Genomic DNA, 27,465 nt, shown 5'->3' with positions numbered 1-27,465 from the left:
CAGGACAAAAGTACAGCTCGCAGTAAGGTTGTCCACAAAGGCTAAATCTATAGCAATCTTTTCGGATTGATATCACTAAAGGCCGGAAACTATTATTAGCGAGGAGACGACGGTACAGTAAGTCATTTGTAACTAGACTTTATATTGTTTTCAATTCCATGAGCCAGCTTCCATCGAGTGAAAGAAAATCATGGTTCAATTTTGAAAACATTTCCTTCAGTATTCGCAAAATCAAACAGATCGACGTGTAACCTGATACTGGATAATTTTTGCAAACTCTCTGACAAAACGTTTTGATGTTAACATATTCTTTGTAATTCTAGATTTTGGTCAATGACGAAACTCGACATCTTGCCTCATGATTCCTTAGACAAGTGAAGAGAAACAGCTGTTTCAACAGGTTCTTTTTTGTCGCATGGTTTCGCTTCGATTGTGTTGAAAGTTTGCGAAAAGTCGAGCAACTGATTTTACTAGAGACTTACCTAGCTGCTTGTATGTGTTTAACATGATTCATTTCAAAATTAGGCACATTCAAAAACTACACTGTATGTTAATCGGCCTACGTACAGTGCTGCGAGGCAACCATGCAAAACGGCCGTGTACACCAGACAAGACAGATTTTGATCACCGAGGTGGATCCAGGGTCATAAAAATGATGGCCAGAGTAAAACGCACCAATTTGAAAGGATTCCTGGAACTGTTTCAACGGCAAGGACATCTATCCTCCATTATAGCTCTCGAAGGGACCTGATTTTGTGCTCCACCTAATGCTACTTTTAGACATCCTTTTCTCTGCGTCTAGAAACACCCCGATGAATAATAGGCTATTTCCGAGCTGCCTTTTGACTCTATGTTAAAACGATATTTTGCATTGTGCGAAACCATTCATATGAATATGTATTTCCCCTACAGGTTCATTTTCATTTAAATCAAACTCCTGCATCTTTATATTTGCACGGGGACTCGTTTTGAAGCAGAAGTAACTCGGAAATGGCCTATTAATCGCCTTACTACCCTGGTGAGGTTTGTTTGCATCAGGGGCCAACATAAGAGCTTCACCAGTTCTTTCTGCCTGTGGGTGTCACCTTCTTGCAGGTTCGGTCTTAACGCTTGTCATTAAGTCTTGTTGAACATCAGCTCGACTCCGGAAAGTGACAAGCAATACTGATAAGCCGTTTTAAGGTGTAAGTATTTCTTATATGTTAACATTGAAAATGAATCGAAGCGCATCATTCTTACAATGCTTACAGAAGTACATCCAACGCCTCAATGCCTAGTTTTTCGGTCAAATGATTGCTTTGATGCGAAAACACTCATAACAAGACGACGTAACTGCCACAACATATTGCTTTACAAAATATTATGTTCATGAGCTTGGCCGGACCGTCTTAAAATACACTCTTTTTTTCATAAGAACACTATTTTTCCGGCCTAGGCTGAAAATTCTTATTTTTCTGCCACTGATTTTAGGCTGAAAATATCATTGTGAATATATTCTTAGAATATAGCGTATGACATTTCAGTCGAAGGCATGTATTGGGGTATCAGTTAGAACGTGTTTGGTGTCTAGATGGTGTTGAAGTAATTTTGGAGCCAGACTGCAGACATCAAAGTCTGACATGACACACACATATATAGTACATAACTTTTTGCAGAAATGTTATTACGGTTATTGCTGTTTTGTTGCTGTTTTTTTTTTTTTGGGAGGTCTTGCCGTTTTAAGATAGGAAGAATTTTAATTATACGGTTTAGTTAAAACATGTGATTCGGTATTTAGAAATTTTTAACACACAAAATTACATTCTTTTTAAAATCTCAGCCTTGGGTTTATTCTTAAAATATTCTTAAAATTTCGCAAATTTCAGCCTCGATATTCTTAAAAGATATGTTTTTATAAAAAAAGAGATTGTAGTGGCCCTAGAACATTGCCTAGAGGATTATTTTTATATCTACATCTAATAGCTTCTATGATCGGTAAAATTACAAATTGCTGCCATTCATATAAGAAAGTGATAGGTTTGAGAAAATTCTGCTCGCAGCATAAATTTTGCTCATTTAGGAAAGTGCCTGTCAACGCTTAAAGGAAGTCTATTTTCTGCTCATAGTTCTGTTCAAACGAATGTATTTTTACTCGGTTGAATATTGAGTGATTTACGTTCAGGTTTGCCGAATTTTGGGGCCAGCGATTGAGGATTCTTAAAACAATTGCAACACCGGGGTTTCAATTTTGTTTATTTTACCAGGTAATGCTACCGGTTGTATGTATATTATGTTAAGCTTTGTCCTCAATGGACTCTCTTTATGTCGCTTTTTATAATTACACTTAACCCCACTTAACATGTTTGTATCGTAGTCACGATTAATTACTGCTGAATTTCTGGTCATTCTGTTTCAAGATTCTGCTTGAAAATTCAGTTATCCTCAGCGCCAGTGATACTAGACTCACATCCAGATGATACAAGCCACAACTATTAATAAGCTAGGAAATTAAAACAGAAGAATTTTCACCTTGTTTCGCGTCTTATCACCGGCGGGCTTGGTAACCTGCGAGCATGCTGTTTATATGATAATTTCTAAATTCAAAAACTGAAGATCCTTATTGAGACATGACAAGAAAGGACTTCAAGTAATCGAACGATGATTCTTGATCCCCTATAAACCAAAGGAATTTTGTTTTGCTTCAGAAATCCATCGGGCAACCGGAAATATTGCTGTAGCGCCGGACAGAGATGGCAGGTACACCTTTACAAGAGCCCTCGGAAAAAAAGTCAAGCAATGTCTTCACATTCTGTTCGAAGCACAAAGCTCGCATTACCCTGGGTCTGTTTTACTTCTTCTTCGAAACATCATTCAGCTTTAAAATGTTTTTCTTGCCCGTTTACTGGCAGCAGCTTGGCTTGTCTCCGACTCAAATTGGGATCTTGCGAGCAGTCTGGGGCGTTGCGTACTCCTTGGGAACGGTCATCTTTGGGAAAATGGCGAGCGAGTGGAAAATCCGGCGGGCATTGTTGCTGATGAGCGTTTTGTCCACGGCTATAACACCGCTAGTTTCCTTGCTTCCAAGGAGAACACATGACAAATGCTTGGAGCAGCTGAGAATGGGATCGCCCGAGCAGGCAACTAAACGTCGCACAACTGTCTTTCAAGACGATCAAGATGATTTTGGTCATCAATGGAGCAACCTTCGCATGGCTGGTAAAATGAATTCAAAAGACCATAGCAATCATCTTAACCGTATCTTTGGCTTTCAATCTCATCTCAACAAGTTAGAAGAAAAACGTATAAAGCGTCGGTATGAGAAGCTTCACCACCTTCAATATGTACATTCATTTGGGTCCACACGACTGGCAAGGCAGCAGATACCTGCCAACAACGGAAGGTCTTGGTTCTTGAGAAGGATCTAGAGGACATTAACAGTATCTTCATCATATTTATCTTCATTGTGTTTGTTGGAGAACTTCTCTCGTCCCCAGCATTCAATTTGGCCAATTCCGAAATTGTGGAATACCTCGGAGAAAATAGTCGAGAATTTGGAAGGATCCGGCTTTGGGGTCCAATCGGTCATATGATTGCCGCACCAACCACCGCTGTATTGGTTACTCACTTCCATTACGTCCTTTGTGGAGAGTACCAAGACAACTTTGCCATCGTCTTTGGTGTTATTTCCTTGATGGCTTCAGCTGCGTTTGTAGCTGTAACACAGTTTGGAAATCAAAAGACAGAGGACACAAGAGATGTGGCTCAAGACAGCGACAGTGACAAACAACTGACTTTGATCAAGTTCTTCTCTCGATATCAAAACTTTGTCTTCATCTTTATGACATTTCTGATCGGTTGCTTCGATGGAGTTGTGTTGACATTTGGGTTCTGGTACACCAAGACTCTGGACGTTTCCATTGCTACCTTGGTGTTCGGCTTCTCTCGACTGACTGCTTCTGCTGTCAGTCTGGTGTTTTTGGGTCTCACAGGGACCTGTGTCAAAAAGACGGGCTACAGTGGTGTCACCGTGTTTTCCATGCTACTGTTTCTGAGTTGGTTTACAGGAATTTCTTTCATGACGAATCCTTGGTTTATGCTCCTTTTTGAGTCAATCGGTTACATAGCCTTTGTGGTTGGCTTTACCGGACTAATAATCTATTTCAGTGAGGTTACACCACGCCATTTGATGGATACAGTACAAGGTATGTAATAAGTACCGTAAAATGGAATTATTGAAAAGTCATTTCTCACTAAGCTGATTTTGGTCTGGGTAGATGCAAGAAGGCAGATCAAAACACGACAGACAAACAAACAAACAAACAAACAATCAATTCCTTTACTCCCATTAGTGGCATTTTTTTTGATCCAGTTAAAGAGTGCCCGTGTCCAGTTGCCTCGCCTTTTTCTGCCTCCTTCCTATAATTTTCCGCGTCTCACAGTTGTCTCCCTTGGGGACCCAAAAAAGCTCGGCATCATTAGGATTCCAGCCTGAAGCCATTACCGGTACTCTTCAAACATGCACATCGAGTGTTCTTTTGGCTTGTAAGTAGAAGAGGCGTGCGGCGCAAGAAAGTGAGCTCGTCCTCTGTAAGTGGCAGGGTAGGTGTTTGTACTATTTGGGAATTCCTTTACGTGTACCTAATTTAGATAACCCTACGACATTTTTCGTGTTTGCAGGAGGCGTAAATAGCTTGTTTCTTGGAGTGGGATGTGGAATAGGAACTGGTCTGTGCGGGTTTTTTTATTGACGCAATCGGTGCTGTAAATGCGTTCCGTTCGTTCGCTGCTGGGACACCCGTGCTAATCATGCTGTTCGTGGCTTCTCAGGTAGCTTATTATTGCTTCAAATCTGACAAACGAGAGGGGCAGGAGAGACTCCTGGAATGAACTGTAAGGATTTTGCATCATTGCCAAATCGCCATACAACTGGGCCAGACAAGTACACCCAAGTAGTCTTCTTCAGAAACGTTATACTTTAATGTCTTTATCTTTTTAAGGAAAAAAGTGCTTTTGAAATTCACAACGTTGACACCTTAGTGTGTGGTCGTTTGCCTAAAATAGGTCGACGACTTTCTTCTGATTACATCTACTCTTTGGTATCGTCAAGCATTCCTCTCCCTGTTTGAAAAGGAACAATTGAACCTCGTCCCCGGGATCTTCTCTACTTTTCTTTTCCCGATCTCAAGACCCTGGGGACAAGGTTCACTACCCCAATAAATTAAAGAGCCCAAATGGTACCTCATGGGACAGTCAGGGGGTCAAACAAGTCAGGGGGGGGGGGACATTTACCCCCTTTCGTCGAGTTTTTGGTACATTTTGTCCAAGAACATTACATTTTGGTATATTTTGGTACATTTTGTTCAACTTTAGATATATTATAATGATATAATTGCTTTCAGTAAAATTGTCAATCATGTGGGAGAACTAATAATTAAATGAAAATGTTCTCGTGGCATTTGAAAATTATGCTGATTTGGGGTGTTAAAAATTTGATAAAAGTTCTAAAATATCTTAATTATTAACAAAAAGAATGGAGTCCTGCATCAATATGAAAATTTACAGAAAGTTGTCTGGAATGTATTATCTAACAGCTTTGCAGGAAAACCTTATACACATTTCATTCCACTCTCTGTGTTTGCCATCTCTTACAGGTATGTAAAATACTCTCTTATGCTCTACTCTACCTCCTTGGGCGACATTTGCATAACTAGCATAATAATTATGCTAGTTATGCAAATGACGTCCAATTATTATCAATTACTAATTATAACTAATGCTTTGTGTTTTTATAGGCCTTTTCACATAGCCCTGTCATGTGACCTTCAGAAATTAATCATATAATATGGTTGTGGAACAGAATTCATGCCAGAAATCAAAAGAGCATGATAAACTTTATAGAATTGCTGAGTCTATTGATGTTTACTGCAAAGAGCTTCCAATAGATCCATTGCAACAGATCCATTGATTCTGTGGTACCTCATACCTGGAGGAGGGGGCGGGGGGATTCAATATAAAAAGGAAAGGGGTGCTTGTTGTATCTTTTAGGGGTTAAAAAAAGTGGTTTTGCTATCTCTTAGGGTGTTTAGCCTCAAAAGGTCCACAGCAGGGGCTTTTACGGTACCTTTAAGGGTATTTAGCCGAGGAAAAAAATATGACTGGATATAGTGTGTTGTTCTAGAATTGATAGTTCTTTGGGGTGAAAATATTTCAAGCCACACCCACAAAGCAGGATCTTGGTACCTCACTTGGGGGTTCTTTTCAAAATTTCCCACAAGCACCCCCATCCCTTTTATAAGAGAGTCTCCCACAGACCTCATACTGCAAAAACATAGATATGCATGTGCAACCCTCATAATAAAAAGACTGCACATGCTGAAATAGCTAAGCAAACTTATGTGGAAGCTGAATGGTACAACACTTCAGGCCGTGTGTTGCTACTGGTAATGATGCAACTTTACTCCACTTGTTTTTGTCAGGATCATAACACTCAGTTTCTAAGGTACAAAGGGCATTCCTGTCACATCCCCCCACAATGTAGATTTTGTCACTCTCCACAGCTATCCCTGCATCCCATCTGGCAGTGCTGGCGGGTACAATCATGGACCATTGGTCAATGTCAGGCTCATAAACTTCACCGCTGTTCAGGTGGAATGAGCCATCCCAGCCACCTAAGGAGTAATTTACTAGAGTTTTTACAAACTTATTATCTGTTAAGCGAGCATGATGTCATGTATTTCAGAAGTTAGAAATGTAAGAATCCTCCCTATAGCACCTAAATTTTTGTGATACAAAAAATATTGAGGAGAAAACTTGACTCTGAGGATTTGAGAACTGGCATGTGCCAAATGAAGGGCTGTAGGCATAACCAACCAATGTTGATGATTAAACATTTTCTTTCATCTTCCCCAATTTGCCTGTTTTTGTTTTTGTACGTGCAATTCACTTGAAGATCATAGACCAATTATGGACCACAATTTTTCCTGGGTTTGACCTAGGAAGAAAACAAGGAAAACAAACATACAAACAAACAAAACATGACCCAGAAGTCAGCCACAGATTGTCAAACACCCTAAGGCCTTCAATATGCTTGAGAATATAACCTTCAACCAATGAGTATCCTTAATCCAAGTAGGGAGAAGGAATACTGCAAGCCATTTTATGCTAAAGAAATCATATTTCACTATCGGCCTGATGAAGAAACTGTAGAATATATCTTCTGACTCACCAATGACATAGATTTTTCCATTTGTAGCTGCCCCAGATGCACTTGCACGTTTGTCATGCATTGGTGCAATAGGCCGCCATGTGTTCGTCACAGGGTCAAGATACTCCCCAGTGTTGAGGGACATCCCAACATAACTCACTCCACCAATCACGTAAAGTGCACGGCATGTCAACACACATGGGCTGCTACGGCAAGTTGTCATGGGTGCTGTGAATGTCCATGTGTTTGTAGAGGGGTTGTAACGTTCCACACTGTTTAGCCGGAAGTTGCTTTCATCACACCCTCCAACTGCATACATATTTCCTATAAAGAACAAATGTTTAATATTGATCAAGGCTCAGGGGTAAAAAGATCAAGTTTGTATTTGAGTGATGGGCCAGTCTGGTCTGCAACTTATCTCTGGATTCAGTTGAACACAACTTTGCTTTAAGAATCTTTCTACTTCACCCTGGGTGGGATGCCAGTCCATTGCCAGGTTACTTCTCAGCATTAAATTTGTCAGTACCCTTAAACACATGGGTGGACAGAGATACTACAAATTATCTCACTTGTGAGTAAAGTGTCTTGCCCAAGAACAATCACTGCGAGGTTGCTTTTCAAATTCTTAATAGAATCATTGACAGGCTAAGTATGGTTACATTTAGTTATGCTTTCTACAGCATGCTAGCCTGATGAACAAACAAACATCCCTTGTCACTGGCTTGCTCAAATACTCTTCTCATGTTAGTGCATCTTTATATTATTATTTAACTGATTAAAAACCTTTTCCTCCATCTTCAACACCTAGATACAATCATAAGAGTATTAGCCTCTCGGGGGGATTAACCCGCATTTAAAATCAGTTATTAGTCTTAACGTTTAGGTGCCTCCAGTTAGCAGAGGGTTTCACCTTCTGCTATTTTACCAAGACACATTGATAAAGTTGTTTCAGGGGCAGATCCAGGATTATTCTTGGAGAGGGGGGTGCACTACTAAGGAATGGCATAACTGACTGGTGAGGTAGACAAATTTTAAAAGCAAATAGAAAGAAGAAGGCTTCATCTCAGGGGGTGGGGAGGTTGCACACACCCTGCACCCTCCCCCTAGATCGGCCCCTGTGTTGTTGTTAACAGTAATCAAACTGCAGAAGAAAGATGATTAAGGAAAATAATTCTCACCATCAAGCACTGCAACATTAAGCAAGCTTCGTCTCATATTCATGGGTGCAACCATTGTCCATGTGTTAGTTCTTGGATCATATCTCTCTACAGAGTTCAGAGAGCTCTGTGCAGCACCTGAGGAAAAGAGAATTCAAAATAATTAACAGCAGTTGTCATTATTATATGGTACATTGATCCAGGATGAAAAGAAGAATTCTGATCAGATCCCTGAGCAGTCTGCATTTTGTAGTTAAACTTTCACGAATGTGCCTGATAAATGTAAATATGTGCTTCACTTTGGTGCACATGCTTAGAGTTGATTCATTAATTTATCAGCAGAATTTTAAAAGAACCATTATGATATAAATACTTTATTCAACTAACTTAATTGGTCTGTATTGGGGAAATATTGCTCTTGTTCTTTTCCTTGCAAGTTTATGGAGCGAGCCACAGGCAAGGTCCAGAAAGTTGCCAAAACAAAAACACTCGACCAATATTTCCCCAATACCAACCTCATGGCAGTGACTCCAATGTGTTTAGAATAAACACTGTCTAAGTTGGACACTTCCATAAACACTGCCTTAGTTGGAAAGAGGAGAATAATTTGCACTTACCTTCACGTGACTGTCCACCCACTGCATACACCATGTCTCCAGTGACAGCCAGTCCATGCCGACACCGTGCCGTGAGCATGTGTGCCAATGGACTCCACCTGTTTACTGATGGAAAATACCCATAAGTGTCTCTCATCACTGTAGACCCCTGAATTCCGCCAGCGGCAAATATGACTGAAATAACACCCATCGACCGTCTAGGCTTGGTTCTAGAACCTTTGATCAAGTGTCTTCGATCAGGAAGCATGTGGTAGTTCTTGGCCTCTAGCAACAGAGCTGTGCATTCGGGAGATGAAAGGACGATCTCTTCAGTTTCGACGTGATCCGCAAGATAATACGGTGACATGAGAGGGAAACGGACGTGTTGTGACAGCTGTTTAAAATAACCTCTCCTAGCGTCCGCATCGTGATTGATCCAATGCATTAAACATTCAAACACCTGTTCCTCTCTCTCGACACGTATGTCATCACTGCTAAGATACTCGGCCAGCCGTTCAGCCGACAGTGATTTAAACTCATCCGTTTGTGAAACAGCTACAAAATTATCGTAGATGTATTCATTTGCCGTACCTCTCAGCGCAGAGCAGTCGAATTTAAACGCCGCCGCTTCGATCCCCAAGCAATTGGAAGGGTTCAACATGGCCTTCATAAAGGAAACGCAAGTTTCCTTCAAACTGGTCATCAACAGATAATTCGAAGCGGAAACAAAATCCTTGACATTGAAAGGAGTGATCTTGATGCTTCCGGTGTACATAAAGTTTAACAACTCTTCCATGATTTCCGCTGTGATGTTTTCAAGGATCACGGGTTTGTTTTCCAACTGTTCTCGCATATTACTCGAGAACATTGCCCGGAAATACGGACTGCTCGCCGCCAATATGTTACGATGGGCGTAGAACTGTTTGCCATTGACCACAATCACTACTTCGCACAATATGTTGTGTTTCCGGAACTCGTTAAGGGCATTCATCATCTGTACACAGTAGTTCGCTACAGGCACGTACACCTGCGAGAGCTCGACGGAGGCCATTTTCGAGCTTCTTGTTTCCTCACTGACCTCACTCGTCACCAGGTTTTCTGCGTTGGACCGAGTAAAATTACCGCTGATCAGATTAAAATGACTGCCGGCTCGAAGAGAATAAAACCAAAATGGCGAACTTCGAAGTCGCGTTGTCCACGGAAGCTAGTGGCGATAATTTCTGCGTATCTTTGTGGGATATAAACTCAGGTATGCAACTGAAAGCTTACAAAGGAGGTGGCTGTCCGTGTCGATGTGTTTGCTTGCTTGGAAATGATTACGTCCTGGCATCACAGTTGAATAAGCCGGTCATACACGTGTGGAACATGGCAAAGGTACAATAATTAAGACAGATACATAGTTTATAAACTAGTGGATTGGAGAAGGTATCGATAGTGAACTTTTCAATAGAAATCGAATTTTAGGGGGATATATTTACAATTTGACAAAGTGTTTGCACCCCCTAGCTAGGGGAGGGGATCTCCCTCGGGGGTTTCTGAAAGGGTTTCGTATGTTTCCCTCAAATTTATTTCTAGCCCCCTAGTGGCATCATTTCTCAAACATAATTAAAATTTCAATGGCTTTTGCCTTCCCCCTGATATTAGAGGTTGAAGCCATTATTATTTCTTAATGACTTTTCGCGGGGGTAGGGATAAATTGTACAAGGGAAAGTCCCCCTAGCTACCAGTTCCTTGGCAGATATTTCCCCCTTAATTCCCAGCTATGGCTTTACAAAATCCCCTTTTGCTATTCCTATGAATTTTTTACTATTCCCTGAATTTTCCCTTATCCTATGCAATTCCCCTGTATAATTTTCTGGGCAGTGCATAGGGTTCAACCCCAGGAAGAAGTGGGTGATATTGAAATAGCAGTGACTAATGCTTTTGTCTAATATCAATAAAGACAATAGTTTTAAATATCTTATTCATTGATTAGAAGTTCCTGTAATACTTTTTCAGGCATAATATCTTAAAAAGTATGGGGACGTGGCCGCCATTTATAGTTCAAATACACTAAGTATTACCAGTTTTCATGTGACATCATCATTTTCCAAAATAAGAAATTACCAATCCTTCTGAAGTTTTACAATGTAGTTTCATCAGATGTTAGACCCTCTTATAACTTTACATTTTGCAACGCTTAAGTCTGACAGGGTCCTCATTATGTAATAAGGCACGTCTGAATTTCCAAGTTTATGCGTTGTGTGACCACAGGCGGACCATTCCATGTATTCATTGTTAATAATTGTGTATATAAAACAAACGGAATCTATGAGGGTTATGAATAAAGCTCTGAAAATTGCATATCTAAATTACATCTCGGTCTGAATATCCCAATAAAGTTAAATGAAATGTTAATCGACTCGTGTGATGCTTTTCCCTTCCCTGGACTGTCTGAAGTATCTTTTTGTAATGCCTTTTACATTGGAAAAACAGAACGTCGGTTGCATGACAGGAAAACAGAACATTTTAAAGCGTTGACAAGTACTAACCAGGTTTCTGCCGTGGCAGACTATATGACCCTGACAGGCTACTGGATAAAATGGGATCACTTTGACATTTTAGCCACCAGATGATCTGATGTGCATTGTAAAATTAAAGAAACAATAATGATTTGTGATTTGCAACCAGCACTTAATGAAACTGTTGGCAATGAGAAACTCCTTCTCTACTAGCCATTTATATGTTTTTTTTTCCCCACAGATTTTAAGTCTGTTTATTTTCATTTATATCTATTGACATTTCTTTACTTATTACGTACCAGTTTTCCTTATTAGGTACTAGTTTTCTCATTTAAATTTATTGTAATGCAGCTAACCATTTAGACTTCTGATGATGTATGTAGAAGCATATGAAACATTAAGTTCTCAAATCAAGGTTTTTACCCTATAGGGTATTAGGGTATTGGGGTATTAGGGTATTAGAGTATTGGGGTATTGGGGTATTGGGGTACTGGGGTATTGGGGTATTAGGGAATTATGGTATTAGTGTATTAGGGTATAAGGATATTAGGGTATTAGGGTATTGTGGTATTTGGGTACTGGGGTATTGGGGTATTATGGTATTTGTGGATTGGTGCATTAGCTATTGGGGTATTAGGGTATTGGAGTATTGGGATATTAGGGTATTAGGGTGTTAGGGTATTAGGGTATTGGTGGATTGGTGTATTAGGGTATTGGGGTATTAGGTTATTAGGGTATTGGGGTATTAGGGTATTAGGGCGTTAGGGTATTATGTTATTGGTGGATTAGGGTATTAGGGTATCATGGTATTGGGGTTCCAGGAAATAAGGGTATTGGTGTATCAGGGAATTGGGGTATTAGGGTATTACAGTATTGGTGGATTGGTGTATTAGTGTATTGGGGTATTAGGGTATAAGGGTATTTTGGTAGTAGGGTATTAGGACGTTAGGGTAATAGATTATTGGTGAATTGGAGGATTGGTGAATTGGTGGATTGGTATATTAGGGCATTAGGGTATTATGATATTAGGGTATTAAGGTATTCTGGTATTAGGGTATTAGGGCATAAGGGTATTAGGGTAATAGAATATTAAGTTATTAGGGTATTAGGGTATTAGGGTGTTAGGGTATTAGGGTATTAGGGTAATGGGTATTAATGTATTAGGGTATAAGGGTATTGGTATAAAGGCATTTGGGTATTAGGGTATTAGGATATAAATGTATTAAGGTATAAGGGTATTAGGGTGTAAGGGTATTAAGGTATAAGGGTATTGGGGTATTAGGGTATAAGGGTATTGGGGTATTAAGGTATAAGGGTATTGGGGTATTAGGGTATAAGGGTATTGGGGTATAAGGGTATTGTGGTATTAAGGTATTAGGGTACAAGGGTCTTAGGGTATTGGGGTATAAGGGTGTTAGGCCATAGGGTATTGGGTATTAGGGTATTGGGTATTAGGGTATTAGGGTATTAGGGTATTGGGGTATTAGGGTATTAGAGTATTGGTTGATTGGTGGATTGGTGGATTAGGGCATCAGGGTATTGGGGTATGAGGATATTAGGGTATAAGTGTATCGGGGTTTTAGGATATAAGGGTATTAGTGGATTGTTGGATTGGTGTATTAGTGTATTAGGGTATTAATTTGTTAGGGTATTGGGGTATTAGGGTATTAGGGTATTAAAGTATTAGTGGATTGGTGGATTAGAGTATTAGGGTATTAGGGTATTGGGGTATTAGGGTATTAGGGTATTGGGGTATTAGGTTATTAGGGCTTTAGGGTATTAGGGTATTAGGGTATACGGGTATTTGGGTTTTAGGATATAAGGGTATTAGGGTATTAGGACATTAGGGGGTCAGAGTATTTTTGGATTGGTGGATTGGTGTATTAGGGTATTAGGGTGTGAGGGCATTAGGGTATTAGAGTATTGGTGGATTTGTGAATTGATGGATTAGGGTATTAGGGTATTAGGAACTCTTATTCTTTGGCCCTTTTAGCTTGACTAAAAATAAAAAATCAAACTGCATTCACTAACATAACAAAACAACAGATGTTGTAAAAACCTTTATTATGTCTCTCAGTTAGTACATGCACTGTGATTGGTCAATTTAGCATGCTGTATCCTACTGTACGGCTTGCTAAAATTTAAAGTTGTTTTCACTGCTAAATTGCTTTGTGTTTTATAGCCAAGTGTTCTTAACTTTTTTAGGATGTAAAAGTTTAAAACTTTCTTTTACTTCTGAAATTGTGTATTAAAAGCTGCCTGGCTAACAACTTAAGAGTCAAACAGCCATTTCAAATTGACTCATTTTGCTGGTGGCTAAAATGTCAAAGTGACCTGTGGCCTGTCAGGGTCATATGATCTCACAGTGGGCTGCTGTGGTATGCCAATCGCTGATTGGTAGATTTGAAATGGCCTGCATGCCTTGAGTTCCTTTGGTCATTAAGTTTGGCACCGATCATATTGAGAAAGTTGTTTTCGTGATTTTAGCATCAATTTTCTTGGATAATATTGGAGGGATAAAGCTCAAATTCGGCAAAGAGACAGAGAAAAATCTCATCGATCAACAACCGTTGCCATTCGGGTGAGATTTTCAGTATTTTGGCATTAATTCCAGCTCGACGTGGAGGAGGTTTCAGCTGGCAGCCACCAAGTTGCAAGCCTTGTCTCCCTCTCTTGGCTTACTGGTCTCCAGCCAAAATTAATTTTGTAAAAAGATGCATCAGACGGCCCAGGAAGGCAAAAAAACAGCACACGAGTCGATTAACGTTTCATTTAACTTGATTGGGATATTCAGACCGAGATGTAATTTAGATATGCAATTTTCAGAACTTTATTTATAACCCTTATAGATTCTGTTTGTTTCATATAAAAAATTATTAACCACGCACACATAGAGTGGTCAGTCTGTGGTGTGACATTAAAATGGTGACCTGATAAGGGTCTTGAGTAGGTCAAAAGATGAGTTATTGCTCAAGTCTTTGCTAACTAAACAGTTCTTGCTCTAGAAGAAGTATTAATTTCAATGTGTTGGAGCTCTAGAGTAATAACTTTTCATTTCATTTTCATGGCAAAACTTAATGACAGATGTTACTGTTACTTTTCGGCCGCCATGTTTGTGTCCCTCCAAGGGGTACAAACATGGTGACTCCATACAAAGCTCTATAAATTTGAATGAAACACTTTTCTGAATAATGCACAAATGAAAAACTGCAGAGACCTAAATCTTGATGAGGGTTGTTTATGTATCAATCATCTTTCATATCCCAGCTTCTTGACTTAATTTATTGAATGGTTACGATTTTTATTTTTGATGGCGTGACACTGCAAACCAACCATTACTAAACACAAACTTTGACCCCCCAGAAGGAATGATAGTCGTCCCCACCAATTCTGTATGATACTTGCTGCCTGGGATGCATCCATGCCAACTCTCCTGGATGCAGAATGAATCTCCTGTTCTCCTGTACATTTCACTAAGTCTCCCGGATGATACAAAGAAAAGCCCATAAAATACATTAATTTTTTTAGACATATTTTGGCCAACTTTGGTGTTTTTGTTAGAAACCCTTTTGGGTATTTGACAAATTTTTGTGGTTGAAACGGTGGCAACTTTGAACAACATTGTTTAAGGTCATGAAGGTAAAATTTGCAATTGATAGTTAATTTTTTAGGTTGGCATCTCTGGAGTTATACACCCTGTTCTAAAAAAGCAAAAGCAGGATTAAGATTGCCACAAAGTTTTGACGCAGGTGGCTTTATAGCTAGAGTGAGATGTTGATTTTGCTATCTTTTCTACTGCATCAGAAGAATAGAGTAGTCGTGCTGGCCTGGTGGGGTGGGAGCTCTTAAATGAAAAGGTTGGGGATGCTCTTGGAAAATTTGAATTAAACCCTAAAGGAGACCAATCTAGGCATGGCTTGAGCTTTATTTAACCCCTTAAAGATATCAATTGAAACAGAATAGGCTTGATTACCAGCTGCTGTTCGGGAAGGGAACCCATGCAAGTAGAACGACTCGAGAGACTGGCGCTAGCCTTAAAAAGGAAATAAGAGCATTTTTGTAATAAATAAATAGAAATAATTATTTCTTCCGATAGGTAGGTAAAGTCTACATATGAGCCAAGTGGCTCATTAGGCTGGAGCTTATCCTGTTTATTTTTTCAAGTGCACCCTAAAAGATACTTTGGCAGCTAAAATTGATGGCATTTTGACATGAATGCCCTAATTGAGACCAGAATCCTTGATTTATACTCCTAAGTGAGATGACGAGCATCCCAAATGTTTTCATACGGGAGTCCCTCCCCCCCCCTGGCGTGCTGGGTATTTGACAGAGTTCAAAATCAGAAGTAGATGAGGATTTTTGCTAGCAGGCTCCTACTTGTGACAGCCCAGGATAAAGAAACTGTGAATAAAGTTAATCATTTAAATGCATGTTGTCTTCAATCTAAAATTGCACGCAATCTACTTTTGACGCAACAATGGATGAAGATGATGACAGATCAATTTTTATGTCAAGTTAAATTTAAAGTTTTACATTTTAGTTAAAAACTGAAATAGATCATCATTTCTTTCATTTCATTTTAGGAGACCGTTCTCACCAAATTAATCTGTCCAGGAAAAGTGACGGCCATGACAAGTTCCCCTGACGGTGTTTACTGTGTAGTGGCATGTGGAGAAAAAATTTACATCTGGCAGGTTGGTTAAATCTACATTAAACAGTTAATTCCTAAATTATCATTTAAACAAGCACTGCCAAATGAAGGTGCTGTTCAGCAGCTCTCCTCTGATTGGTTACTCATTAAAGTTTCATCCAGTGACTTTAACCTATTCATGTACAGCTTTTAAACAATTATTGGATGAGGTTTTTGTGATATCCAGAATAATCAAGGTCGAGGTAGGGGTTATCAGCCCAAGCCGAAGGCTGAGGCTGAGGCTGATAATCCTTACCGAGACCTTGATTATTCTGGATATCACAAAACCCAAATCTAATAATTGTTCTGTTATACATTGAACGAAAAACATGGAAGTCATGTTTTTGCTTCTTCACTGACGGCAAGCCGTCACAAAGCAAAGCACACGAACTTGATGTGATTACCTGTGACCTTGAGTGTCCTTGACATGATTATTGTATAATCTGCAGATATGACATCACAGGTGCTGATTTTGAAAATTCACTGTGTGCTTTCGGCCAATCAGAAAAGAGATTGTAAGTTCAATGTATAATAATAAATGAAAGTACTGCTCAATAGCTTTCATTTGAATGGTCACACACTAGGGTTTAATCCACAAACTTAAAAGTTAGAACCATCTTGTACAGCACAATAAACAGTATCATATGAAGGTTCTGCTCAATAACTTTCATTTGAATGGCCACATACTATTTACTGTGTTGTTACAATGTCAAGTTAAATTTTGATGTTATCTTTCTCAAAAGGTTGCAAGTGGCAATTTATTAGCACTGTTGTCACGACATTTCCAGTGTGTCTCATGCCTAAAGTTCACTGACGATGGATCTCATTTTCTGTCATGTGGTAATGATAACTTAGTCATGGTATGGAAAATGGCAAGGTAACCCATAAGTTAACTCTATATTCATTTCTCAGGCAAGGAGATGGACTTTTGGAATTAAGGGAATCATTAATAATTTAATTAACTAAGACAGATATACAGGCACATTACTGTCAAGATGTACTGTAAAATTTCCAGAACCATCATATATATATATAGAAGAACTGTGGATGACAATATTAAGGTATAGGAAATCATATTGAAGGAACTGGATGGATGGATGTATATGTTTAAGGTTAAAATGAAATTCAGGTTAAAATGATTTTAAACGAGTTTTCTCAATTTCTTTTGTCTTCTAACCCTAATTATTCATGGTCAGGTCATGAATAATTAGGGTTAGAAAACAAAGGAAATTGAGAAAAACTAGTTTAAAATCATTTTAACCTGAATCTCATTTTGACCTACAACAATATATTCATCTTTAAAAAACAATTTATAAATAACTAATCTAAACCTAATTTAATGTAAATTAAGAATAAAATAAAAAGATGCTTTCCTGGAATGCCATGCCTTATGCGCTGAATTGCCCAAGGGACTCTGTTTCCCTAACGTCACAAGGAAGGCTGTTCCAAAGAATGGTGCCACTATAGCTAAATGGTGCATAGTCCAACATGTGTGAAAGCGTCCCTTTAACACAGAAATTAAGGATGATTATCACAAAGTAGACTTTCAGAAGTTTGCAACAGTGCTCCCCCATTTCTGAACCGAATAATAATATACATACATGTACAGAATAAGCGGTGATGTATTTCAACCTTAGAGCTGAAAAAAGTGTAAACTACTCTAGGTGTGACAATCTTTAGAAATGTCTGCTCAGGTTCTTTTTATTCTTTTTGGCTTGACATGTACAGACAGAAAAATTTATTATTATTGTTTGATTTTGTTTGTATTCCAGGGTTTTGTCCTTTTCATCAAGCAGCTTAGGAACATTTGAGTCAAGTCCGTCTCCTCGGTACACTTGGTCTGAACACGCCCTCCCAGTCATGGACATTCACTGTGGCCATGGAGGCATGAGAGCTCATGTGATCACTTCATCTCTTGATCAAACTTGCAAGGTACTGGTGTAGAGAGGGTACCAAATGTTAGCAAGAAAGTACTTGGCCAATATCCAGCTTGTCTTCATGGTTGCCTTTGTTTTCTTTTTGCCTTGATTTTATGCTCGGGCAATATCTCTTATTGTGGGTATCTGAACCTTGTGTTTGGTCAGTAACAAGTATGTTATTATCCAGTTTACTTTAATTCAAGTTCAACACCTCTATCAAGTGGTGCCACTGGGCTGTCATTAAGTTTTAAGTCACCTGTAGCCTCGTTCTCCGTAACAAACTTGTTACTCTGTGGTTGAATTCTATCGACAACAGGCAGTTTCACCCGTAGCATCAAGGAAAATCAAGCATACTCAGCCGAAACAGGTGTTACGGGTTACATCCCTTAATGACAGCCCTGTGCCAAAACAGGCATTTGCGACCCTTCGCCAATAAATTGAGACGGACTCCAGGTTAAATGTCACAATACTGAACAAGACAAAAGACCATGAGCAAGCATGGGATTATATTATGACAACGAGGCATGTGTAGACAAGGGAAACTGTAAAAAGCCGTGGGCATGGTTTAAAAGCAATACAGGAACAGCTATCATGGTTAATGATTTGATCAACAACCTTGTTTGTTTCATAGAGGAAGCCCCCTTCTCCCTAAATTGTGCCAGTGGCATATGTTTGGATGGCACTGTACAAAATGTTCTGAAAACCCATATTTTACAGATTCAAATTTAAGAAAGACACAAGGGAAGTAAATTTCTTTTGCCAATCTTAGTTTGCAGTTAACAATAAGGAAAAGTTTTACAAAGAGTGTGACCTGTGACTGTTTTTTTTGTCAACTCACCTTGAGAACTTTTACTTCCCTCTAGCTGTATGATTTGAGTTCTGGGGAACTTTTATGTTCGATTGTGTTTGATATTGGAGTCACTGCTGTGGTAATGGATGCTGCAGAACAGAGCTTTTTCGCTGGATGTACAGATGGCAGTATATATCAAGTGGAACTTTTTAGACGCGTAAGTGCCTCAATATTGTTGTTACAAATGCTGTGCTTACCGGGACTGTTCAAGAGAGATCTATTCCATGTTGCCATACCTCTGTTCAGTATTAGTATAAATCCACTAACGTTCTATCATGAATGCCGTTGTCTAATTGGTTACGCTACTCGCTATCTATTCTGTGATAGAAAGTGAGTAGCGTAGCAGTGTACCCTTGTTAACAAAATGACGGCCGCTTCTTGGTGTTTTCGAAGTGTCTGTGAAGAGGATTTAGATACAGCTTTGAACGACTAGTAAATTTATACTAGAACAATTAGATTATTCGCTCTCGATTTCTATGCGTGATAGTTGACTCGGGCTGCGTCCTCGTCAACTATCACGCGATGGAAATCTCGAGCTCATAATGTAATTGTTTAATAGATCACAGAAGACGTCAAAATGTGGTAAAAACATCAGTGACACACTTGACTAATGGCTCGTCTGTCGATTTTTGGTTCTTACCACATTTTGACGTTATCTGTGATCTATTACTGAACAGATGCACGGCAGCATTGAATGTATTTTGTAAGTTGAGGTCAGATGTTAGGAACTACACAATGTTTGACAAAATTTCAAATGAAGTGACTGTAACACAGCCTGGTTTTCAACAGTAACATTAGCATTAGTGCAGGCATAAGCACATGGTTAGAGTCCATACTGTAGCCAACTTAGTGAAGGTTAGCGTATGGTGCATCCCCATATGTCACAAAATTCTTGATAGAGGAAATCGTCCTTGTTTGGGAAGCAGTCTAGTGTGGCTGTGAATGCTTCAGCATCCTTAATCATTCCATACTGATGACATACAGCAGCTCTACAGAGATCCGTGTAACATCTCTGGTTGGTTCAATAACTTGTGTAGTGAAACCGAAAACCAAGAAACTACCAATTAAAGACACTCGTGGATCTTGGTAGATCAAGTAGTTAATGTAATCAGTATTGAATTGTTCATGTGGAATGTCAGACTTTTTCGAGGGGGTGATCATGAGGAATTCCTGCATAACTGAGTGTGAGAGGAGAAAAAAGACAATTTACTAAGGCCATATTTAATTTTATAAACAACTGTTGTTTTTACCGGTTAGGGTATGAAGAATAACATTCACATGGAGAAAGAGAAGGCTCTTATCTTTAATGGTCACAGGTAACTATTTTTCTCGTAACACTGTTGCGTTCCATTCAGTCTCATTTGTCTAACATGACCCTTCCTCTTTGGGCTAATGAAATCACTGCATGACAAATTAATAACTTGTTTTGCCACACTTTTTGTGTGGTGGCGCGGTGCTCTCATGATCAGTGCGTTCGACTCTGGATCGAGCGGTCCAGGTTTGAGCCCTGGTCGGAGACATTGTGTTGTGTTCTTGGGCAAGACATTTTACTCTCACAGTGCCTCTCTCCACCCAGGTGTATAAATGGGTACCGGCGAACTTAATACAGGGGGTAACCCTGCGATGGACTAGCATCCTATCCAGGGGGGAGTAGAAATAGTCTTGGTTGCTTCATGCTACAGACTTCGGCCTGATGGGCCATTTGGCTCGAGGGCAGACTTTTCCTTTGGCACATTTTACTGTAAATTTTTTATCTTTTTAGTAAACAAGTTAACAGCCTAGCGGTTTCTATGGACGGTACATTATTGTTGTCTGGTTCAGAAGATCAAAGCGCTCGTGTTTGGCATGTTCACAGCAGACAATGCCTGAGAGTGGTGAATCACAAAGGTACGTTAGTTCGATGGACACCTAGCCATTTTTAAGCAGCGTCCACGCTACGCCGGAGAAATTTGAACACGCATCTTTATTTCTACGGTTGGGCCTATCGTGCACACTAATCTGTCACGAAAACGGAACTGTTCTAAAACTCTCAGCGCTTCAAACTGGAGGAAGTTGAAAACGCCGGCTTTTCGTTTTCATGTGGACGGAAAATATTTTAAAAACGGAGCTTTTCGAAAACGATGGCATGTTCCTCAAACACACATGCAAAATGACCGGCGATTTTTGCGTTTTTAAATTCCTCCCGTCCCGGCGTAGTGTGGACGGAAAACCTCTGATGCGTTTTCAGAGCGAAACCTCCGTTTTCAAATTCTTCAACTGTACTGTGGACGGAGCCTGAGGATGAGTCAGTGATAGCGAACAAACTCTCAACCTAGAAGCGACTAAAAACCTGCGTTGTAAACTAATTTATAAATGGCCTTTGGTCAAGGTGAAAGGGATAAACCCTTGCACGCCTGCCGTGCACACATGTTTTCCTGCGCTTGATATATTACTTCTCAAACTTATTAATAATTCATCAAGTTAAAGCAAAGAAAATCACAACCGTGAAGAAGGTTTGGATACCCGGTCTTAATTAGCATAGATTTTGACGATTTTACTTCTCCGTTTACTCGTTATTTTTTGTTTCGATTGAGAAGATATATCAAACACTCGAGACAGTGTTTCGTCGGCTATCCAAACAACTCGAATTTCGTCAAAAATATTCCGCTACGCGTGGTATTTTCAACTCTCTTCTCGGTGTTTGGATATCCACATGAAACACTGTCTCTCCTGTTTGATATAGTACGTATATACCTGTTATTGTAATAAGCTCACCGTGCGTTACATGTTTTCCCGCGCTTGTTACTCGTTGCATGTTTCTGTAGCCCTGTACGCTTAGGCTTTAGTTTTCTTCAGTTTTGTCTAGTTGGTTACTATGTGTTATTCTCGGGCATAGTGATAGCCAGTTAATCTATTAAAAGAAGTTTCAAACCCTGTTTGTTCACTTTTAAATCTTTTGCTGATTTGATTAAATTTTTCATAGGTGCGGTGACGAACTCTCAGATTATTAAAAAACCTCTGTACCTCGACAACCCGCCTCCGAAGTCCTCCCTCCTTCCAATCCAGCCGTTCAAAAGACACGTGCACGTACCGAACCTATCACGTGAAAAGCACGTGAGTGGTCATTCAGGAACAGCCGAAGGGGATTCTAACTCGGACAGCATTCGTCTTACGCTGAAAGGAAAATTAAGTGAGGTATGGTTCAGTTCCAAGATAATATTACATTACTTGCAAACAATTTCGAACGCTTAATTTTCGGACACTTTTTTTATCTGATTTCGGACAAATTTTGAACAAACATTTCGGATACTTTGCTGAAACATAGTTAAAGTAAGTTTACTCGTGAAATTCAGGAATTAGACTAAAACAACAGCTGTGAAAATGATAGTTTAATTGCACCCTTAAGGCTTTACAGAAACACTAACGAGAAAATAGCACAATCAAATTTATCATTCCGTTACGTATCCCAAGGAAGTGTGTCAACAAGAATTCCTTCCAAAAAGGAAACTAAGAGTTTTGAAGCTACTTAAAAGTTTAATACTGTACTATAATTATTTCGGACACTAACAATTTCGGACGGTTTTATTTTCGGACACTTTTTTTGGTCCGAAATAAAAATCGTCCGAAATGTTTTGCAAGTAATGTAATTCTCCTCAGCGAATGTCATTTATTCCACGTAATGTTAGTTTAGAGAATTTAGTGGTACATCAAAACTGTTTCCTAGTTGATGATTTTGATTGTTCTCCTCACCTGTCTGATAGACAGTGTATTGCTGTTGTAAGGTGAATTTTTATGTTGATCGCCTGGGTGGATGCAGGATTTTGGAGAAGAGGTTCGTGATACGGACCGCCTAAGGCGTTCCTCTGTATGGGGGTCCGAGGCATCCTCCGAAAAATTTTTAAAATCAGTTGACGTCCTCGGAAATGGGATTTCTGGCATTTTGAGGCCAAGCTAGTGTGTTAAATATCTCATTTTTTTTTAATTAGGGGGTTCGACTGAATCCCCCGAACCCCCCTAGAGGAATCGTAATTCTTCCGCGTTTCACTAGATCGACTGTTTACAGTTGCCGCTGTATTTAAAAGACGTATACTGTTTTGTTTTCTCAACAGGAAAGTAGCTTAGAGCGTATGGAGAAGAGCTGTGAAGCAATGGCCCGACCAATTCTAAGCGAGGTAAGTGATCTGCTTGGTGGACAAACACGACCAAAATTACAATAAAAGTATGGAAAAATTAAAAGTTCGATGCCCAATAACTTGAGTGTCTGAAGATTTGCTGTGAGGCGAGGAATTGCCCTTTATATTTCTGGTACAAATGTCTCTAAATTTTCCCACAAATTGCGACTCCGTTTACAGAAAAAAATGTATGGAAAAATGAAAACCTTAATTGTGGTTTTTCTAGCGGGGCTATCTCCCTCAAATTTGATCAGTAAATTATTTTACCTAGCTGGTTTCTTTAGTTTTTAATTCATAAATATTTTAGAACTCAAATTTTGCGTGACGTGAGATTCTCCACATTTTTCTTGTATTTACTACATAATTTGTGCCGTGTTAGTCACCCAAGTAAGATGGCGTCAGAAACCATGAATGGGTTATTCTGTAACGCTTTCTTTCCCAGAACAGAAGCAACGTCCCTTCCGGAACTAGTGGTCCCTCCAAATGGGATGCCACTGTCCAATATTCAGCCATGACGATTGTCGACTGCTCGTCATTTTCGCTTGGACAATCAATCGGAAAGTGTTCCTTTCTTTTTGCGGTGATTTACCGTAAACTGTACGTACTCGTTTCGGCTACAGAATACAAGCTAACAGGTCCGCATAGCGTGCTAATGCTAGTTTCTTTTCGCATCCAGGTGACAAAGCTTGAAGAGCAGGGAACTGCGACAGGAAAAAAGCGACAGCTCTCACGGCAGGAACTTGAAGAAGAATTAGAAAACGTGAAACGAGTGAACAGAAACTTTTACAAATTTGCTGTGGAAGAATTAATGAAAGAAGTGCATCAGGCCACTGAGAAAGATGCGACGTAACAAAAATTTTTAAAGGGGAATCCAGGCCTTTTTGTGTCTCGTCGTGGCTACGGCTATTCGCCCTTCCTCGGGGTTTGTCCACATTATCATGTGACACTTAATGACTGGTCCCGAGGAGAACAGTGAATTTTGTTTCCCGAGAATCTCAATGTCTCCCGAGACGAAGTCGAGGGAAACATTGAGATTCAAGGGAAACAGAATTTACTGTTCCCCAAGGGACCAGTCATTAAGTGATTTGTTATATAGCAAAACAAATGGGTCAAACCTGTGGAAAACAAGTAATCACTTTATTGACAAATGACGTACAACAGCGGTCAACATTTCGCGGGCAACAGTGAACTGTTTCCCGTTTGACGTCATAGTTTTCGCAATGTTGCCCGCTCATGACATTTGGCAGTAAACAGTTTCATTGTTAGATGTCATGTGACCATGAACTAGCCAATGAATGGGCGCGCTGTAGCGGGAACAACACCAGCTATATAACAAAGGAAGTTATTTCATCCCAACGCGGGTAACAGACGAACATGGTATTTCTTCCCTCAAAAGGTCTGTCCAACTTGGCGACATTTTGTTGTCTGCACCATTCAATGGAAAGGGAAAATAAACTGATAGGACGCACCCCTGCCTTAAAAGTTCGACATCACACTATGCAATGTATGGTACTTGTCCCTAACTACTCGCTACAAGCGACACACTTCACGCTACAGTTAAGACAAAGTCATCGTCCTCATCACGAACCAAGCGCTATAAACTATACCAGATCATATATCGCCACGCCACGCCTTACCGTTTTGCACACTACAAAACGCCCAATTTAAACGCCATACGCGTGATTATCTCGCGTTTCACGACTTAACTCTTCTAAGAGGAGAATAAATTACCACTCACTTTGCAAGCTGATCTGGCACCATAGCATGAGTTTTGAAAAATTAGCAGAGTGGTGCGCAGTTTTAATGAAAGGAATGATACAACTGACAAAAACGAAAAGCAACAACAATGTAACAACAACTTCGTGCCTTGCGTTATTTTTAAAGTGCATGGTTGAACAAAATAAAATAATATAATTTCAAGGTGCTTCGCGATCAGTGGAACTTGCTGGAGCATTTTTGTAAGCTATTTGAGTAGAAAACTGCATTTTTTGCAATCGTAAAGGCAGGCGATAAATTAATTTCGTAGACGGAGGTTAGTCGGGATAATCTGTTAGAGAAGGCCTTGTGAGCGAACGGTAATTTTACAATAACTGCAGAAATTCTTGCGCGCTCGCTGGCTAATTTTCATTGTCACTAAGCGGACAGACACATGAATTTCTAAATTATGCGAGGTTAATTTTGTCCCTTCTGCCTTTTTTTTCTTACAAAAAAAAACAAATTGACGTCAGTTTCTTATGTGCCTGTCCTGTTATTGACATTGTTATTAACATTGTCAAAGTAGTTTGTTGATCCAAAGCTACTTTGACAATGTTATGACGAAATTCATGAGCAATAATAGGGAGTTTAAGAAAACCACGACGGCAACGGCGACGGGAACGTCGCTCAACAAAATGTTTAATGAGCAGAACAATGGCTGTGCACGTGCGTTAAAACTCTTGGTACATTTCTTTGCCGTCCTCTACAAAACAACGTGAAATGACCAACTCCTGCGTTGTACAGAGAACGTGAACCACGACAGCTAATTTTTTTTATTTTGATTTCAGATGTTTTGCCCTGTCCGAGATCCAATTTCGTGATGGTTTTGAAACTAAGAAACAAAGGAAAATGACTTTAGACCATCGCGAGATTCGTACGTAAAATATAAAATCATTTTTTAATCGACGTTGTCCTCGGCGTTGCGTCCTGTAAATAAACTCCCTATTAAGGTCATTCCCCAGTATTGCATTGCGCATCCCTACTGCGCATAATTTCACGCGTGATTAGCGCGCGCGTATTAAAAATTGACGGCTTTTTCTTTGCGGCTGGACCTCGCCATAGAGGTAAATCGTCATCTTCTCGAAAACGAGTACGGTGACCTATCATTTTTTTCTGTTGTGTTGAATTGAGTAATAAATTTCTCTACGTAAAATAAATATGAGCCAATTCTCAGTGTTGAGCAAGAAACAATCGTCGGAAACGTGAATTTAGCAAGTAATCGTGACTATAATCATGGTGGTATTGTAAGGATTTATATGGTATAAACAAGGTGCTGTTGCTTCGAAACGAACATGGGGACCCCTCATTTTTATTTCCAAATTTAAGTTCCTACAATAAAAACAGTCAATAGGCAAAGTTTGACAACAATCTCAATGCAGGTTCTATTTCAGTGGAATGACGTTAACAATGACCAATAAAGCAGACGTATGAAAAACTGACGTCAATTTGTTAATTGACACGCACGTGCGCATCTTAGTTGCATTGTGAATGAAAAATGACTTCATAAACACAGAGTTTATAGTAAATAGACTGCTCTTGTATGGTTTGGAATCTGAGATGCTATTCTCTACAACGAAAGAACGGGAAACGATGATGTATCTTTTACAGACACTGACGTGAAACCTCTTTTGGCCAGACGCATGCATTGACTTCCATTCACATAGGTCGATATCAAATTTGCACCAACTCGACGAAAGTTTTTCACCATTGCTTTTCGTGATCCAGTGTAGGCTAATTAACAAATGAAATGTGGTTTAGCGTTGTCTGTACTCTTATCGACAACGAAATGCGTCATCACAGAGGTCGTTTTTTACTTGACTAAACCTAGCTGAGGTACACAACTTCTGTGGGAGATTTATATGTTAATAGCTTTTATGTTAAATCTGATCTAAATCCTTGGCCGCTTTTAGTGGTAAAGAAAACACAAAATTTTCTTTTAAGATGAATATGACGTCAAGGGTCCTTTAACTCATTAGTGTGACATCACCTGTTTGTTTACGTTTTACGTGCGTTGTAATGTTTTTGATCGAAATGGGAATCACTTGTTCTTGCGACAAAGCTGCGCGTTATAAAGATGCATTTGGGCCTTGCTTAGCTTCAGTTAAGACCAGGACGCGATGGAGGAGAGCAAGACAGCAAGATGAACAGAATTCTCACAAAGCGAAACCGGCGGAAGGTGATTTCAGAAAGGCAGTGAGGGAAGATGAACCCGCCGCGCCCAAAATCAAGGAAATTAAAGTCCTACCTCCAATTCGCAGCAGAGCCAACACTTTGACTCATATCTCCTACAAACCGGGTAGGAGATGGGGAGGTAGCGTCAGTTCTTTTCTAGGTATGTCTTCATGAGTCCGGAGCTGAGGCTGTCAAATACGGCACTTTAGGAGAAGAGGGATGGCGCAATGGTGAGAGCGCTCGCCTCTTCCCAGTGTGGCCCTGGTTAGATTCCAGCCCGGTTCCGTATGTGGGTTGGGTTCTTGTTGGTTCTCGCCTTGCTCTGAGGGTCTTTCTACGGATTCTCCGGTTTTCCTCCCTCTACAAAAACGAACATCTCCAAATTCCAATTCGACCAGGATAGAGGACCCCGCATGAAACCAGCTAGGGATGGTTTTCTAAATATCATAATTTTTATTTATTTTACGCATCAGTCAATTCGAAACTTCAAC

The 27,465-nt window shown here is 39.7% G+C and overlaps 2 protein-coding genes and 1 pseudogene across 2 annotated transcripts; 2 read left to right on the top strand and 1 right to left on the bottom strand.

Moving 5' to 3' along the window:
• The first annotated feature begins 2,184 nt into the window (after positions 1 to 2,184).
• LOC145467607 (major facilitator superfamily domain-containing protein 6-like) lies at positions 2,185 to 4,906 on the top strand (annotated as a pseudogene).
• A 20-nt stretch (positions 4,907 to 4,926) lies between these two features.
• LOC145467601 (kelch-like protein 20) lies at positions 4,927 to 10,033 on the bottom strand. The gene is made up of 4 exons (XM_081451179.1): positions 8,958 to 10,033; positions 8,362 to 8,478; positions 7,205 to 7,507; positions 4,927 to 6,647 (listed from the first exon to the last, which is right to left on the bottom strand). Exons 1-4 carry the CDS (start codon positions 9,985 to 9,987, stop codon positions 6,361 to 6,363), a joined length of 1,737 nt encoding a protein of 578 aa, XP_081307305.1. The 5' UTR covers positions 9,988 to 10,033; the 3' UTR covers positions 4,927 to 6,360.
• Positions 10,034 to 10,052: 19 nt separating this feature from the next.
• LOC145467602 (WD repeat-containing protein 18-like) lies at positions 10,053 to 26,635 on the top strand. The gene is made up of 10 exons (XM_081451180.1): positions 10,053 to 10,310; positions 16,021 to 16,131; positions 16,871 to 17,004; positions 17,900 to 18,059; positions 18,910 to 19,053; positions 20,154 to 20,212; positions 20,659 to 20,783; positions 21,859 to 22,070; positions 22,985 to 23,047; positions 23,724 to 26,635. Exons 1-10 carry the CDS (start codon positions 10,107 to 10,109, stop codon positions 23,895 to 23,897), a joined length of 1,386 nt encoding a protein of 461 aa, XP_081307306.1. The 5' UTR covers positions 10,053 to 10,106; the 3' UTR covers positions 23,898 to 26,635.
• Positions 26,636 to 27,465: the final 830 nt, after the last annotated feature.

The sequence above is a fragment of the Orbicella franksi genome, chromosome 14 (genome assembly GCF_964199315.1).
Source record: "Orbicella franksi chromosome 14, jaOrbFran1.1, whole genome shotgun sequence".
NCBI lineage: Eukaryota > Metazoa > Cnidaria > Anthozoa > Scleractinia > Merulinidae > Orbicella > Orbicella franksi.
Note: the sequence above shows the minus strand (reverse complement) of the source record. Positions and strands in the feature narration are given on the sequence as shown.

What these genes read in the sequence shown, in the direction of transcription:
- LOC145467602 (XM_081451180.1), top strand. Translation starts at nt 10,107, where the DNA reads ATGGCGAACTTCGAAGTCGCGTTGTCCACGGAAGCTAGTGGCGATAAT. An exon ending in ACGTGTGGAACATGGCAAAG is followed by an intron (nt 10,311 to 16,020) that starts GTACAATAATTA and finishes ATTTCATTTTAG; the next exon opens with GAGACCGTTCTCACCAAATT. An exon ending in CTTATCTTTAATGGTCACAG is followed by an intron (nt 20,213 to 20,658) that starts GTAACTATTTTT and finishes TTATCTTTTTAG; the next exon opens with TAAACAAGTTAACAGCCTAG.
- LOC145467601 (XM_081451179.1), bottom strand. Translation starts at nt 9,987, where the DNA reads ATGGCCTCCGTCGAGCTCTCGCAGGTGTACGTGCCTGTAGCGAACTAC. An exon ending in GGGTGGACAGTCACGTGAAG is followed by an intron (nt 8,479 to 8,957) that starts GTAAGTGCAAAT and finishes TCTTTTCCTCAG; the next exon opens with GTGCTGCACAGAGCTCTCTG. An exon ending in TGGAAAAATCTATGTCATTG is followed by an intron (nt 6,648 to 7,204) that starts GTGAGTCAGAAG and finishes ATTACTCCTTAG; the next exon opens with GTGGCTGGGATGGCTCATTC.